Source organism: Rhipicephalus sanguineus, chromosome 1 (genome assembly GCF_013339695.2).
Source record: "Rhipicephalus sanguineus isolate Rsan-2018 chromosome 1, BIME_Rsan_1.4, whole genome shotgun sequence".
Lineage (NCBI taxonomy): Eukaryota > Metazoa > Arthropoda > Arachnida > Ixodida > Ixodidae > Rhipicephalus > Rhipicephalus sanguineus.
In genome coordinates, this window is record NC_051176.1 from 54,442,374 (window position 1) to 54,460,337 (window position 17,964).

Sequence of the window (17,964 nt, forward strand, 5' to 3'; positions counted from 1 at the left end):
CCGACCGCTTTCTGCCAGAAGACTACCAAACCAACCTCAATGTCCTTCGGAGTCTCGGTTTGGACACAAAAAACGCTCGCCTCAAGCGTGACGCCGTACCGACGCAGAACCTCTTGCTCGACGCACCACCGAAAAAGCTCAGGAGGTGTGAGGTCATGGTCGGGGCTTCCGCTAGCGCAGGTTTTTCCACGTGGTCTCGATACAGGTGCCTCCACGGCGCAGGCTTCTTCACCGTCGTCGCCGCTGCCGCTGTCTTGCTCTGACGATGGCCGGTCTCGCACCCGCATGGGTGCGTCGGCGTACGGCTCAAAGCCTAACAGCCGACTCCGCTCTAGCAGACGACGCTGTAGCTCGGGAAGGTCAGCCATCGCCCGCTGTGTGTCCATGATGTTATGGTGTTGCCGGCACCACAATCTAAACAGTATGATGCTACGAACCACGGTCAACTAAAACTCAAAAACATCGCTGCGTCGCCATGTTTTGTCAACGACAGAGACTTTTCATTGGCTGTCTTAAAATGACGTCAGCTACACAGTTGACTGGAACGTGAGCGGGGAAACCGAAATTGCGCTTTTTTAGTAATTCAGCGAACCCAGACATCAAACGAGTCGATGTATAGTACTAAATGGACGGCCAAGATTCTGAATACACACGTAGTTGAAAATTTTTGGAGGACGTTTCACGACCCCTTTAACTTGCTTTCTATCGGTTGAGGCTGTTGTCATAACACTGAGGTAAAAGTGAGACTTTAGTGGATATTTCTTTGCACGAATGTATTTTTGACTTATTGTATCCACCTATCTTTTCTTTCTTTCTTTCTTTCTTTCTTTCTTTCTTTCTTTCTTTCTTTCTTTCTTTCTTTCTTTCTTTCATTCATTCATTCTTTCTTTCTTTTCTTTTCTTTCATGTACCTTATAGGATGTGCAATATTTTTCTCAATTTAGTAGCAGCTTACGGGACACTCGGGAATAATATGGAGTTTAAGTTGATGTCTTATATATATAAAAAAAAAACAATGACTACCATCTCTAACGTAAGTGTTGTGACAAGAAGTAGCTAACTTCTGGCAATTGTTTTTCTTCTTACCTGCTTTGGCGCAGTTGAAGAACATTTAAATGCTTCTGTAACATTGTTCATGTCATACCGTCTTTAATAGCGCTTTGAGTTCGAAGAAAAACAAAGGGAAGTTCGCGGGCGTCGTAATCGTCTCTGGTCCGCGCGCTTTTCAATAAATTGCCGACAATCGAGCGCGCACCGGCCTGGTACATGTAACGTACACGGAAAGGGATAAACTAAATAAATAAATAAAAAGAACAAGCAGGCTACGAAAGGAAGAGTGGGCGTTGTCTCCCTTCACTTAATTCGTTCCTTCTTTTTTTTTCCACGAAACGCGGTTTTACACGCGACGGTGCCACCGGAGGTTTCCTTTCGCGCCAAAGCCCTTATGTGTTGTATTGCGTGCTAGTATAAATGCCGCGGCTGGTGCGCGATGATGGCCGTCGCATTATGCGAGCGCCTTTTTATTCTGCTTTTCCTCCGCACAGGGCGGGTTCTTCTTGTTCTGTGCGCAACTTTGTGTGGTGCACGTATCTCTCGTTTCTCTCTGGCTGTGGGGTATACGCGTACAGATATCAGCGTGTACGCCTCGGGCCGCTGACCAACGGCGTGACGCAGGGAGCGAAAATAGAACGTATATATAGCTGGCCTAGTTGAGTCATACTTCGCAGGTTTACCAAGCTTAAACGGGAATAAATCGGGCACACACGGTTGCGGGCTAGCGCTTGTATAACGAGTCTGCTTTTTCACGTCCAAGTTGTGAGAATTTTTTTTTTTTTCGTAGAACGTGTCGCTTCCCGTTGTCATCACTGTCGGCCTTTTGTATGCCGGTCTCCTCTTTTGGAGGCGAAACCTCGTCCATTGCGCCTGCACATGGCGTTTTGCTACTGTGGAGAGGTCGTTGGTTCGATTCTCGGACGCGCACTGATGGGGAATGGACGGAATAAAATAACGCTCAGCCACCTTGCTGAACCACAGGTGGTCAAAGTTAATCCACTATACGCGGCGTCTCCCATAGCCACAACGTTGCTTTCTTGCCATAGTGTACTAGAATTCTAGTACACTATACGTCTGATTTTAGCCTTCGTCAATCGGTCAATCAATCAATTGACCACTACGTAAAAATCCAAGTTGGCTTTCGTGCAAGAATATCTTCCAACCTGTAGTCGGTTACAGCGTAAGAATAAATACAAGCTCCGCCCAAAGAACTACAATTCATCTGCGCGAGAGAATCGTGCTAGGTGGTTTCCGTTGTAACCATGTATACTTTTTTTGCCGGTGATGTAAGTACTACGCATATTAATAATTTTAATATTGTCGTCCCTACTTAAAATATTACGTTTCCCCGACAGTGATGCCGGAATCTTTGCTGAAATTTGCCTGGAAGTTCAAGTTTTTCGACCGAAAACCAGCGACACAAACGCGTTTCTGTATGTAAAAATTACCTACCTGAAACACGCGAGAGGCGCTTGACGTCACGGAAATGAGCAAATGCAATTGAATGTCGTATATGTGCGAATTTTCTCTGAAAAACTCTCGTTCGCAGAACGCTTTTGTCGCTCAAAGTGCGTTCACCGAGTACCGCTGAGGCTTTTCGAAAATTACTGCGTGAATGTCACGCCTCATCGTCGGTTCTCTTGAGTACTAAGAGAAAGGGAGAAACGAAAGGCAGGAGAGCCCAGCGTTTAATAAAAAAAAAGTAGCCTGTTTTGCAGCCTGTGATCGAGGCTATTTGGTTGCAAAATATATTTGCTCGCGGGGCCTGCGCTGTAAATTTTCTTTTTTTTCTCCAAGGTGCCGATTGACGAGAGAATATGCGCATGGCCGGTTCTCAGTCTAGCATATCTACGCCGTGACCAGGGCATCACCACGCACTTCACCGCGTTGTACCACGAGGAAGAAAAAAAAGCGGATAAAACGAAGAGAACAAGCCGGCTTCATCAGCCGAGTGCGTGCAACGCGAAACGAACCTTGGAGCAGAGCGCGCAGAAAGTACGTGCCCGCCCGTACCCTCGAGGGGCAGTCACCAGGCCTCGCGCTGTGGCCGGCCCCTTCTAGTTTCCTCGAGGAGGCCCGAAAGACAAAGCAGGAAAGGAATTTAAAGAGCGCCTATCGCAATAACGCCGAAGGTCTCGCGCTCTTCCTTTCCCTGCAGGCCACCTCTCCCCCTTCCCCCTTTTTTTCCACTCCCCTTTCGGCGACCCTGACGTCACTTGTGGCATTAAATCATGTCTACTGCGCGTTGTGTGCCCGCCTTTCACTTTCCCTTCGAGGTGTACAGCTGGAGCAGGAATGCTCCTCTTTTTTTGCTGTCAAGGTATCTCGCATTCTTGAAACGTATTTTCCCGTCACACAAAATTGATCACTGTGCGTGCCTATCGCTTCCAACGACAACTTTTGCGCGTGTAATGGAAACGTATTACGTTATATTCATTTTTTTTTCTGTCGTCACTTTACGTAATAGTGACTAATCTGAGAACTATCCGCAGCATGTAATATCTATCTGGTTATCACAAATGCGGAAAGACAAGGGGGCACACTCACACAGGCCTGTAGATATTAGCCTTTTGATCAAAATAACTTGCAAGCCATGTCGCGCTTCCTTTTGTTTTACGTGTGTAGCCGATTTGTTTTGGTCGAGTGCTATCAACATTGCTGTCAACTGTGACTCCGCGAATTCGAATAGCGTGTGCGTGTGCATGGGCGTCGGCAGGGGGGTGCAAAAGGGGCACCTGCCCCCCTCAAGCCACACCAGCACTTGCCCCCACCCAAGCTACACCAGTACTCTCCCTCCACCAGCCGCCATGCAACATTGCTTTGCACCCCCCAAGACAAAATCCTGCCGACGCAACTGTGCGTGTGTGTAATAGCTTGTGCGTTCCCGTATCCCTCCCTATAGTCGGTACTGAATGCTTAGAACCCGCTTAGCCTTTACTTTACAACCCTCTTAATCGCCATTACGCCACGCTTAATTGCTATTAGCGCTTTGCTGATGCACCGTGCGTGCAGCGACGTTGAATATAACAAAAAAGCGCAACTAGAAGAAAAAAACACAAGAGTAAGCGAGCTGGCCAATTCGCGCGTGTTTACGTTGTGGCTCGCCGCAAGCAGGCCTATGCGCGCAACAATCTAATGAGCTTGATTGCAAGGCGGCATCTTCTCCGATTGGCGCCTCTTGGGCATTGCATATAAATGTGTGCAGCGCGCGCGCCCCGTTTCAAGGACTGGGCCTTGAACGCAGCCGTCGTGCGTAACGAGGCGAATCTCTCCTCGCGCGTTTTGTCACCACTTGCTGCTGCTGCTTCGCGAACGCCTCTCGCGCAATACGTTGTGTTCGGTGTACCTCACTGTTGTTTGTTGCGTACATCGTGTGCTGCCCGTGAAGGTAAAGGCGGCGGGGTGCATCCGCGTCAGCACGCGTCGCCTCTGGTGTAGTCGCGCGCTCTCTCTGTTGATTGGGCGGCGACGGAAATTACGTTCAATAGGGCGTCCCTGTATAGTGGCTTAACAATGCCTGACAAAGTGAACGAGTTTTGTCTGCTACCAAAATCTACTTCGCACTATTTATTGTGCTACTGTGCCGTGGGATCACCTAAATGAATCAAGGAATAAAATATTACGAACTTGAAGGTAATAAACAGCAATAATAAAAAAAAGAGGGACCATGTTTTTAGCGTTGTTACGTTTTAAGATTTCTTAATGTGTACAAACCGGTCCCGCTCGATTCTGCGAATGTGTGGGTTCAGCCTCCCGCTAGTGACCCCCCGGGGTTCTTTGTCGTGCGCCTAAATGTGAACCCGACACGAACGTGTTCGCTTCGGCCTTATCTAATCCGCGACTTGACGTTCAGTAACAGCACCCTAAGTGGCCCCTGAGCCATCGTGGCGGGTTCCTAATGGGATCACAAAGAGGATCATAGGTTCACAATGATATGGGGCGACGGGGGTTGTTTCTACGGTGGCATGTCTTAACTGATGACGTCAGCGTACACGCCGGTCAAGATAGATTCCAGACCGTTCTGTTCTTTACGCGCAGACCGGGTGGGAGAACAAAAATTGCAAGAGAAACAAAATGTTTTTAGGGGCGAAGCTCCTTAAGGCGGCACCCGTTCGTCCCTCGTAGTCGTAGTCGTAGTCGTAGTGCGTAACCAGTCTTACGCTTTGACCTCCAAGGTGGTGCCGGTGGGAGATTTTTCCTGTGCGTTGTTGAGCAATAAAAAATTCGCAGCGTTAGCTAAAAGCCGACTTCTTCTGTCTCTCATTCCCATTAGCAGCCATTCTTTACCTCCAAGGTAGTGCCTGGTGAGATTTCTCCTGTGCGTGATTAAACAATAAAAATTTTGTTCAAAACGCCGTTGATTGATGAAATAAACCAACGAAAGACGCCAGATGTTTTGTAAAAGCAAAACGAAAGAACGCCAGATGTTTCTAAAGCAAATCGAAAAGACGCCAGCTGCTTAACGAAAGACGCCAGATGTTTTCTAAAGCAATGGTTTTCTAAACAATGAAAATTCACAGCGTACATGTAAAATTAAAGTAAGCTGCAAGTCGTCATTACTCATCGAACCTTTAGTATAAACGCGCCCGATCTCACGTCGGTGATGATGTACTGGGCAGAATTCACGGAAGATCCACGGTTTACCGATGAACCTCCGCAGCTTCGCCCACTCATCATCATTCACTCCGTGGATATCATGTGATTTTTAGCAGTGAGTGAAGACTTGTTATTAAATGCCGATGTGTTCAGTATATGAGGAAAGAGATGGAGTATGTCTCTAGAATGGTAGTAATAGAACCCTGAACCTGAGAACCAGCGTCCAGTGAACGCGAGACATCCTGTAGCCACCATCCTATCCTCGCAGTGCGCGCCCGAGAATGTGAACCTGCAGCCTGGCGAGTTGCGGCAACGAGTTGTTGATCGGCTCGCTATCGATATTCGTAGCGACACGCTTCTGTGTACTACGTGACCTTGCTTCTTCTCCACTGTGCCCTTGGCAACGCCAAGCTGTGCGCACCACAGCGTTGTCAATGGCGCGCAGCTTGCAGGTAAGGCGTGTCGCGTTATTAAAGAGACGAGGGTTGCAAATGGTGAAGGTGGTAAGCTCTCCGTTGCGTTTCAATCATCTTTTTTAGCCGACGCTTCCACTTGTCCTATGCGTCTTGGGAACGGCGCGCTTTCTCTCCTCTCGTGCAGCGGGAGTGGGTCGCGAAACCTGTCACTCACGTCGGTGACATCGGTGCTGGCGCGTGGCCAACATTACGCAGTGCACGCGCTGTATTTCCCACATGTTTATTTTTCTCTCGTCTCTTGAGGTTGGACAGAAATGAAAGGGGAGGGGGGGGGGGGGATCGTATATAAGCGAAGATTGTGTATCGTGGAACTTTCGTGAAGAATTAACTTATGCCTCACACATTGACGCATTACTTGTACCTCTGCCGCGTCTTATTATTATTATTATTATTATTATTATTATTATTATTATTATTATTATTATTATTATTATTATTATTATTATTGTTATTATTTTGTCGTCGTCGTTATTGTCGTTTAGCTCTTATTGCTTGCTGTGCCTGCCAGCACTGAGCGGCGTCTAAGTAATTTCGTGTGTGTGTGTGTGTGTGTGTGTGTGTGTGTGTGTGTGTGTGTGTGTGTGTGTGTGTGTGTGTGTGTGTGTGTGTGTGTGTGTGTGTGTGTGTGTGTGTGTGTTAGCACTCTCCGCATCGCTATCTACGTAAGTTTGGCTGTAAGATGACAATTATTCGCTTCATGTGGTTGTTGTGGAAGACGAAAATCAAGCCCCTCCATCGGCTCTTAAGTTCAACGATAATGTCCCGCATGAAAGACTCCGTATATAAATATCGGCAAAGAAATTCGTTATAGCAGGGCCTATCGGGTGTCGCAGTTTCTGGCTTTTCAAGGACACGAACGACAAGATTCATCTTGATCTCTGACTAAACTGCGGGTGCCCAAGGATTTCCATCGCTGTCGTTTCTGGCCGTGTCTTTTCGCCGGTTCCTGCTCGTAGCGCCCCTTAATAGTGTGTCTTGCCTGTCTGTCGGCCTCGTGACGCACACTGCCTGCGCTGTCCGCATGGAACGTGATCGATCGTTGTGTCGCGCTTCTATGCCACACTTGCGGCAGTCTTCGGTCGGCTGCACCAGCGACGTTCGAGTAGTGTCCTCCCGATTGCGTGCTTGTCCCGTATACGCTCGTGCTCGGCGCGCGTCTTCCAAGAGAGTGGGCCCGCCTTGCCACGGTTCGTTGCGCGCGTGTGCATGTGCCTGTCCATTGCCTACGAGTTTCGCGCGACCCTGCTAGTGTGAATACCGGGGGGAAAGCCAAACCGACCGCGACGACCAATATATATGCAACGTGGTGTAGCCGCGCACGCGATGCAGTGCATACATATTGTCGAGTGTCTTTTTCTCGTGAGCTTTCGCTGATACGAAGCTACTGGGACCTTTAGCGGGTGTTTGTTGACGGGAGGGACATGTGACATTGCTTCGCGGTGCCACATGTGTGACAGTCCACGGTTTTGTTTGAAAGGCGTCAACATCCTCGCCGCAATACTATACTCACATTGCGTGTGTTCAGAGCGCAGTAACCAGAAAGAGCGTATTGATTGTGGCTGCGTTGGGTCTAAAGACTCATTCACACCTGCGACTACCACCGGTCGCGCGACCATTTGCGACTGGCAATCACCAAACGGCTCTACGCGACCGATGTTCACACCTGCGTGCGACCTGTACCCGTCGCCACAGAGAATTCGTCTGCTTGCATTGCAATTGCCCCGTAAAATAAGCTAACGTCCATTTCCTGCACATCTGATTGGTTCAGTAGTTTGCGAGTGCAGTCGTGCGACTGAGCCAAAGCAGTCAGTGGCCGCTTTGCGACCAAAGCGGCCGTTTTGGACCGCTTGCGACCAGTCGCTTTGCGACTAACTTGGTCGCGCGACCGGTGCTAGTCGCATGTGTGAACGAGCCTTAAAAAACGTTCGATTTCGCGCTGCATATCCTGATAACTTTCGCGCGCAATCTTTCCGCGCTAAACTTTGGCAGAGAGAATCCGTTATATGGGGAGGTCGGCGTTCCCTCCGTTAAGACATTATGCGTATGCCCACAGCTCCACCCACCGGACGAGGTCGCAGAGCGCACCACGCTTAGCACCGGGAAGCTCCCCACCTCGAGTCATCACCAACGTAATGATGTGCGTGTGGCCTGTGTAGAGTATACGCCTTTCGCTCATGAAATCATTTGACCGAAACTGCGTAAGCCCACTTACGCGACAATGAGAGGCGGTTGAGCGAAATGAGCGCAGTTGAATTCCGTGTCAAGGAGGTAGAAAAAATCGGACATGTTTCGCAAGGCGCGTCGTCACCAAGTGCTCCAATGTTATATACACTACTTTTCTTTTTGTGAATTGTCGGGCAACGTTGCTGCAGAAGACTCGCCACTTGCAGTATAGCATAACTGGCGGTCTGTTATCGTTACGTAACAGCGCGGTTGCACTAGTAATGCTCTCATATATGTTATATTTACTTCTGGCACCTGTACTGGGCTGCTTTAGTTTTGCGCTATTCGTATGATATAATTAGTCGCAGAGGTTACGGAGGGAGCGGGGGCATGGGTGCGCACCCCTTCCCCCCCAACCTAACTGGGGTGGGTGCTTCGCTTTTTTTGGCTGCATAATTTAGCAGCCCCAGTCATAGGTCAGGATGCTTTGCCTACTGCATATGTGCCATGCCTAAATAAATTTCCAAAATTTCACCACAACAATGACGGGTTTATTTTCTGTGCCTTTCTCAGTGCGCAGTTTAGATCAGCTTCCGCCCCCCCCCTTCCTCACAGCGAGAGGCGTCGTGCCGGGGGCCGCATAATACAGGTCCTGCGGGCCGCCGGTTGCCGACCCCTGGTTTAGACTATTAATTCAGAATTAGCGTCATGTGCTATGTAGATGCTGTTGAAATGAATAGATTATGTAGTCGCTTGCGCTGTTTCTGAAGTCAATTAACATGATAACGTTTTCTTACACGATGCTTAAAAATAAAAAATAAAAAGCAAGGGGGGAGGGAAGCGAAGGGATAATAAATAATTAGAAAAGATTACGGTTCCCCCTGCCCCCACCGATTGAGAAATCCTAGCTAGCTTCGCGGCCGACGCCCCTCGAGTACGTGATGTGGTGTGGGGCCACTGTCTCGCTGGTCTGCGGAGCTACTGATGAATGTTCTCGCTCTACTAGTCGACCATCGTTACACGCGATGAATGTGTGCACAAAGTTCAGCACTTATTAGATTCGGTTTCAAATACCGGTATTCGCGTACAGCAACTACATTGACCGTTGCTTCCATCCCCTCACTGCCTCCTCCTCCCCAGAGAAACCGATGGGTTTTGTTGACGTTTTGGTTACATGAAACACGCCTCCAGCAACGCATTGCTGGCGTACACCTCGAGCATTCCGATGCCCTCCTCCTGCGGCGGTCATTCCGCGAAGCGTTCGACCTTTCTCGATCGTTACTTGTTCTCCCGGGCGGCTGAGACGCGTGTTCGAGTGTACTACCTGGGGGCCTCATTCGACTAGCGGGAGAAGCAAGGGAACGGCAAGAGTGAAAACTAGCTCCTGCTCGGCAAACTGGTTTTCTTTTTTTCTTTTCGTTTTTTCTCTCCTGCCGGAAGGAAAAGGCGAAATCCGCGCGCGCGTCCTACTCGCCGCCGTCGTCTCCCGCTCTCCTCGCCTCGGGCGCGTTGGTTTGCCTGGCGCGCTGTTTTTTTCACCGCCGCTCTGATGGGGGGCACGCCGGTGTGCGCGTCCGCCCAGCGCCTACCTAGTTGAGGAAGCGCCGCAATGCCAGCCAGTGTTTCCTCTACTGTCGCCACCGCCGCTAGCACTTTGTACGCCGGCAACGAGCCTAACGTTGCTGCGAACTACAGTACAGAGAGAACGCGGATAGGCTATACTTGAAATAAATATGGTCATTGTAATGTGGAACCACTGGAGATATTTGCGGATATGTGCTGATGTTGGGCGCTTCTGATCGCTGGCGTTGCATCCAATTCATACATTTTTCACGAAATCTCTTTTTTTTTCAGATTTTTTTTCTTTCGCCCTTGATGATTTATCTACAGAGCTCAGTTACAAAAAAACAGTATGGTTGTCAGTGTAGGTGAAAAGTTGTAGAATATTTAAGGAATGCTATGCACTTTAATAAAGGAAAAGCACCCTTGATATTGCAGACTTGTAGTAGTGAGAATACTTACGCAACATTTGGAGTTTCATTGGACCATTACATAGAGAATAAAGCCATTAACCAGCACATCTGAATAGTGGCAGTGCAGATATACAGCAGTAGCTGTTGTATAGATAGACAGCAAGAGCAATCTAAAAAAATTAACCATGCATTTGGTGATCAACGTGGCCTTTGCAGTGGCACTTTTGTACAGGGCTTAAAGCCAGGGGGCCCGGCCCAGCTCCCCCTTCATTTTCACTCACTGCCTGAGGTTCTCAGTGCAGTGAGTGAACTGATGTTTTGCATTGCAGCTAGACTTATTTGGTTTGAGTTCGCATATGTTCATCCTTTGACATCCCAAGTTATTTTTGAAAAATTGTTTTCAAAATGCCCTCTCTTTAGTTCTTGATTGGATCGGCACATTGAGTAAACACGCGAAATACACTGAATGATATATTTCTTTGTGTAACAATCATAAGCATTATTTCAGTTCTAGAGACATTTGGCTTCACTACACTGTGATCGTACCAAACACAACTTAATTTCTCTGGCCTATGAGAGTTGCGACGAAACTATCACCTAGAATAACACTTCACACACATGCATACGCACGTATATATATATATATATACAGGGTGTCCCAGCTATCTTTAGCCAAGGCTTTAAAAATGCAATATTAGAGGCAGGCGAGTGAAATCACTTGCAAATTACTGAAGGTCACCTTGCGCACTACAGACAATTTTTTGTTTGGTAATTAACTAATTTGTTAATTAAGATCATTTAATTAAATTGCAAGATATTGACTGTAGGCAAGAAATGCGGCTTGCAAAGTTCGAGGGCGTCTTCAGAAACCCCAAATCCATTATTTGCGATAAAGAAAGTCTCACGTATACCATTTTTTCCAAGCTGCAAAGAAAGCCCGCGAAATACAAAAAGAACCACGTGACTAGCGCATTCGCCCGCCGCGAGAATGCTGCCCTCAGCCGTGGTTTGAGAGAACGAAATCAGCTGCGGCCGCGACTCGGCGGCTCCGTTGCAGCGGTAGGCCGATAAGTTGACGGTGGTTCCTTGGCCCGCGCTCGCTACAACTTGCACCGTCACGCGCGCCTACTGGCTGGCAACGGGCCAAGAAACCACCGTTAACTTATCGGCCTACCGCCGCAACGGATCTGGCGAGTCGCGGCCGCAGCTGATTTCGTTCTCTCAAACCACGGCTGAGGGCAGCATTCTCGCGGCGGGCGAATGCGCTAGTCACGTGGTTCTTTTTGTATTTCGCGGGCTTTCTTTGCAGCTTGGAAAAAATGGTATATGTGAGACTTTCTTTATCTCAAATAATGGATTTGGGGTTTCTGAAGACGCTCTCGAACTTTGCAAGCCGCATTTCTTGCCTACAGTCAATATTTAGCAATTTAATGAAATAATCCTAATTAACAAATTAGCTAATTACCAAACAAAAAATTGTGTGCAGTGCGCAAGGTGACTGTCAGTAATTTGCAAGTGATTTCACTCGCCTGCCTCTAATATTGTATTTTTAAACCCTTGGCTAAAGATAGCTGGGACACCCGGTATATATATATATATATATATATAAAGGAAAGAAGTGTTAATTTCACGGGCTCGTTTTCTTTGTTATACACAATATTAATGAGGGCCTCCCCTCCAATGAAGGGAGACTTTAAGCCCTGCTTTTGTACCCGTAAAAATCTAACCACTGGCTATGAATGGTAAAAGAGGCGAAAAAAGTTATTCTTTTAAAATAGCAGCATATGCAACATACAGTGTGAGTAGCTCAGTTAGCTGACCGAGTCAACGTAAATTGAAGTGCAAAAAGGAATTGACGGAACGGAACGCCTTTTGTATGCAATTTACATGCAAAAGAGTCTTAGAATATTGTGCAGTTTTCACTATTGTTGTGTGCCACATGCAGCTTGTGGCACAAAACAAGAGTCAAGGAGTAACGTGTGTTTCCAATGATTCCTCATGCAGGGGCCTGATTCGCATCACTAAGACGAGCTTATACTTCAAATCATGCCTCAAGGCCAATCGGACGGTGCCTATGGTGTTTCAGTCTGTGGTCAACAAGAACATGGACAAGGTGTGCTTCATCATGGAGCACAACCGATGGACATTCAAGCAGGTGAGCATCACTGAATCATGTTTCATCATCTTACTTTACATTGTGCCAATAATTTAAATGCAGCCTATTGAAAAAAGCAACGTACGATAAAACTGCTTTCTTTTCCCCATTACTTTGCAATATTGAGTACAAAGAACTCAATCAAGCCGAAGGTAATCTTGTTACTCTAAGAATCTGCATATATTCATACAATCAGTGAAAGGCCATTTGTCATTTGAATGTAGATGTAGGTTGAATTGAATGTAGGTCAAGGTTCAGTTCAGTATAATTTGCCTAGCTACATACACAGGCCAGTGGTCTAAACTTCAGTCACCAGGTGTACGAGTTTTTATATAAACAAACTATCGATAGTGAAATCGGTAGTACCATCGTTAATATTACTAGTGATATCACTGCCATGCGTGTTTATTGCTTTGTTTTGATGTATTCGGGTTTCACCCACAAAGACTCTTAGCAATGTTTGATGCAGACCGCACCGTAATGTTTGAGAAGCTTCAAGATTCTTTGAGATCATTCTGTTAAGATTACACGCAAACGCAAATAGTCAAGAATAGTCAAGTTTATTCGAGAGCTTACACAAACATCAGTGATAACGCTGGAAGGTTCGATGACTGATGTATAAAAGACGACACGTTCTACCGATGATCAGATTAAACGACGGCCAATGACTGTTCTCGCCGCTCTCAGGGCGCAGCATGTATCACTTGTATTTTGAGTTTTGATTTTCTGGGCACAAATTCGCCCAAATAAAGAGCTCTGTATTTCCCAGTCTTACTGCAGCATTCTTCACCGTCACAGCTCGTGACAATACTATCAATAGTGGTGTGAATAATGATGCTGTTGCTGGCTGGCCATATTGCCAAAATATTTGCGATAGCCTACTATCAGCTTCGCTTAATTTATGAGCGATTTTTGGCAAGAGAAATAAATTAGTTCCGCACTCAAAATGGCGGAATATGTCCATCAATAAATTCTTATCCAAAAGCAACCAGTTACACCTTACAGTTAACAAACTTAGTTCTTGATATATTTTTCATTTTAAAATCATAAAACGCAATATAAATTTGGAGCCACGCAGTTCCACGACATATAATGGCTTCCTTTCCACTAGATCTGGACAGTATGCCTTTATGATCGTGTGTCAGCAAAGCACTCTGGTGAACAACACAAGCATGTCCAACTTTCTTGCCCTTCAGCCTGCTCCTCCGGCTCCACTATGTACCACGCGCGCGGGGAACCAAGTTTATTCTGCAATGAGTTCATGTTGTTGATTTTATGATTTTATGCTATCGATAGTATCATCGAATGCACTATCGATAGCGCTATCGATATTATTTTTTACCATCGATATTATCGATAGTACCATCAATAGTTCTGCATCACTAATAGGTTGTGAACTTGTAGCAATGCCTTTTCAAATGCTCTTCCTTTTCACTCTTTTTGCACTTTATTTATAGTTAGAGCAGCGCTTTGCCAGTGTTACCATTGGCATCAGAAGGCTGTGAACATTGCACAATAAGAGTGGTATAAAATCAAGTGGAAGGTACTGCTACAACACTGCAGCCCTGGGTGCATTTCATGTGTATACAACCTCAACGCTTTAATGAATCTGCTGTGTCATGTTGCAGTAGTACTCACCAGAGTAAACAATAGCTAAATGTGCTGCATAGGTAGGTATATTGTGACTATTCATGCTTTGCAAATATTCACTTGGCTTGTTTTTGGCACTGTATACAGCCCCTTTGGAACACAAGCAGTGAAATAACAGAACCTTGAAGTTAAGCAGTTTCAGAACGTCCTGAAAGTGCAGCGTGACCAACTACATTAAGTTAACCGCAATTTTGCTTTATTGCCAGCTGGTTGCACTGATTTTCTAGTGGCGTAGATGTTGCGCTGTGACAGATCACGTCTTTGGTGGTTTGTCATTGCAGGAATTTGACAGATATCTAAAAATTTTCTAAAGCATTGAGTGACTGTTATTGCTTGTTTGCAGGTGGATGACTTCACGAACCGGGTGGCTAACTGCTTTCTGCAGCAGGGACTGAGGCCAGGCGATGAAGTGGCAGTGTTTATGGACTCTCGGCCCGAGTTTGTCATGCTTTGGCTAGGCATGTCCAAAGTGGGCATTGTGGCTGCCTTGGTCAACACCAACCTCAAGTCTGATCCACTGCTGCACTCCCTCACCTGCATCAATGCCAAGGCCATTGTCTTTGGCAAGGAACAGGCCAATGGTGCGAATGAGCTTGCTGCCATGCCTTCAATCAAGTTGAAGTTGAAGTTTATTCAAAATATATACATTTGTTATATACATTAGTTTTGCATTGTGATTGAACAATCAGACGTCCCAAAGTAAGAACTGTCAGGGGGACCTCCTAACATAAATTAAACAGAGGATTAGTTTATCGGTCAGCAAACAGTGGCGAAATTGTAGCAAAATATAGAAAGAAGTGTGCGAAAACAGTAGGGCAACATAAGTAATGATGACAATTTGCTTCAAAGAAATCAAAAGAAAACAATAAAGTCACAAATCGTTTAACGATTCAATTTTAAGACGTTTACAAAATGAGTGCATTGTGCATGATTTCAACTCAAAAGGTTGCTTGTTCCACAGTGTTACACATGAAAATCTTGTCGTCATTCGACCATAGTTTGTACGTACTTTAGGTAAAAGTAGATTACGGTTAGTTGAAAACCTTGTGTTGTTAGTATGTACAAGAGTGACATCAGAAAAACTAGAAATGTATAATTCATGATTTAAAACACGAAACATGATTATTAGAATTTTGTGGCTAACAAGTTTACGCAGAGGCAAAATATTCAAGCTGTGAAAAATGGAAGTGGAAGATTTTAGGATGGCTTGGGAATTAGGCAGGCACTTGGTGGCCCTGCTGGCTCTCATTTAGCTGCTTGTGTTGCTTTTATGTTTTGTAAACTGCTCGACTACGTTTATTTAGCATAGTTCATTAGCAATATGGTATGTAGTTGTAAAACTACACTATGCATCATCATTAACCCTAAGTTTGCTGCAGTACAAAGGCCTGTCCAAAAGGTCTCTCATAACACAAGTTTCCAAGCCCATGCACACTCTCCAGTTGTTTGTCATGCTACACAGTGTTACCCTAATGTACCACTCATTGCATTGTTGGCACAGGTCCACTTTTTTCTTCCACAGAACCATAGTATAAAGCTACAAACGTCTAGACTGAAAGCTTCATGTAGTGTAAAAATTGGCGGCGCTAAGATTGTAATGCACTTGTGCATTCCAATCTTAGCACTTGTGTTGCGCCTGTGTTGCACACTTGCAACACAGGTGCATCCAAGTGTTTTGTCCCCATATGAGTGTCGTCAATTTTTATGTTGTGTGCCCAATTCAACTTAATGCTTGGCAGTTGAAGAAAAATTCATCTTGCTGTGGGGATCGGACCTGAGACCTAGCACCTTTTCAGGATTGTCGCTCTGTCACCTGAACTAACCAGTAGGCTAGTAGAGCATAGCATGAGGCTGAATTAATGAACAACTTCAAGCGCAGGGTCACTGAATATGGCAGATCAGCTCTGCAGAATTCGGCAAGATGGAGGAAAGTTCATGAAAGAGAGCTGGGCGGACGAATGGCATTTCCCTTTCATGAACATTGCTCCAGCATGTGGGATTCCTCAGAACTGATTTGGCATAGACTGTTCTTTGCGCTACACATTTCTTAGCGTTCTTTCAAGTTCTCATAGTATTAGCATCCATGTTCTGAAGTCATTGGTCAGAACAGGCAAAATGTACTGATTGCATACTCTTCACCATCGTAACTATACACTACCATAAGCTGCACAAAAATTGTCATTCACTGTGATAAAAATAGTGTTATAGCTATATAATGGGCATGTTGACATATTGTGTGTAGTCATATTTGTGTCTAGCAAGGCACAAAGGTAATGCAAGGTACATAGGCATATGTTGCCATCACCCTCCTCCCCTGCCTTTTGGACTCTCTGCTTCATTTGGATGGGGAGAGCTGGATATGTATTAATAGTGCTGTATGCTTCTTTAAGAAATGTGCTTGTTGGTATGTTTTTTTTTTCCTGTTGTATTACTAACTGAAACACACTGCTACTTGAAATGGGTGGTGAAGTGCGCTTTCGTTTACAGTGGCTCCACCCTTCTGGGAACATCGATTCACGGAAAGGTGGAAACTGCGTTCTAGTCTAGATATTTTAAGGCAAGACATATTTGCTTGTGTAATACTCTGGTAGGTTTGCACAGTTTCACTAGGCATTGCACGTGCCGCCACATAACAGATGTGCTTTCCAGTATGCCCATTACATATACTATATTCAGTTTCTCTGCTATGACTTGCTTCGTTCCAGAAGTGTGCTTCTTCCACCTTTCCATGAATCGATGTTCCCAGAAAGGTGGAACCACTGTAAACGAAAGTGCACTTCACCCATTTCAAGCAGCAGTGTGTTTCAGTTAGTAATACAACAGGAAAAAAAAAACATACCAACGAGCACATTTCCTAAAGAAGCATACAGCACATTAATGTATATCCAGCTCTCCCCTGCTCCTGGAAAATTCCCTGCTTTCACTGTAGTACTGCATACTTATAGCACAACCATACGTATGGTAGCTCATGACCGTATTGGCTCTAATTTAAACCAGCATTTTTCTCCATTTCTAGAACCCTTGAACCACTGAAGGATTCTCAGCATTAGATTCTCTTCACAAAAAGCAACATGCTCTTTTTTAGCTTCGCAGAAGACTTCTTAGTGGCATTTTCTAGAATTGTAGAGTGCTGAATTGTTTGCCAATACAATATTCATTGATAACCCTAAAGCTGTATCCACCAGTGCATTACAATTAGAGGTTGTGGATTGTGTATCACGTGATGATACGCCACCCATTTCAGCTGCTCTCACTCAGTCCTCGTGAAGCAATTTTCGATTTGGCATGCAAATTCACTGAATTTGTTAACTGATTCATGATGTGGTTGAAAGTCACATTATTTCTATGATTCCTGGCAAGGAAATAGCAAGGCACTGATGACAGAATGCCTTAGTCTGACAGAAACTCTGCGATTCAGTCTAAACTGGTTATTAAATCAATCAAAATATGGGAAGCAAGCTTGCAACTCAAGTGATAAGCTTGATAGCTATGAGTCAACACGTGCTGCATTTCAACACACTTACGCTGTAGTGCATGCTTTGAGAGATAAGAGCAGGGGTAAGCTGTGAATGTTGTCTACTTGTCTCTGCCCTATGACTGCTTGACCCAGTGTACATCATGCGACTGATTTGTTCGTGATCTGTTCTGCGAATCCAGCTTAAGAGTATGGGCATGTTGGGAACCTCGATGGCGACTTCATGTTGTTATTTTTTTGCGCAGCCATGAAGGATGTGGCCCCTTCCCTCATGGAGAAGGGCGATTATCAGTACTATGTGTACGGAGCCTGTGACACTCAGCCTCTGCCAGCAGTTGATCTGGAAGAACTCATCAAGAACAGCTCATCAGTTCCCGCAGACATTGACTACAAAGGCAGCATTCATGGTAGGTTGCAAGCAGA

The 17,964-nt window shown here is 45.7% G+C and overlaps 1 protein-coding gene across 1 annotated transcript in view; it reads left to right on the plus strand.

Moving 5' to 3' along the window:
- LOC119391523 (long-chain fatty acid transport protein 4) overlaps positions 1-17,964 on the plus strand; it is a 110,526-nt gene that overhangs the window by 73,227 nt on the left and 19,335 nt on the right. Inside the window, exons 2-4 of the mRNA XM_037659204.2 lie at positions 12,266-12,416; positions 14,410-14,647; positions 17,787-17,948. Of these exons, the coding sequence (XP_037515132.1) occupies positions 12,266-12,416; positions 14,410-14,647; positions 17,787-17,948 (551 nt within the window). The remainder of the gene's footprint in view (positions 1-12,265; positions 12,417-14,409; positions 14,648-17,786; positions 17,949-17,964) is intronic.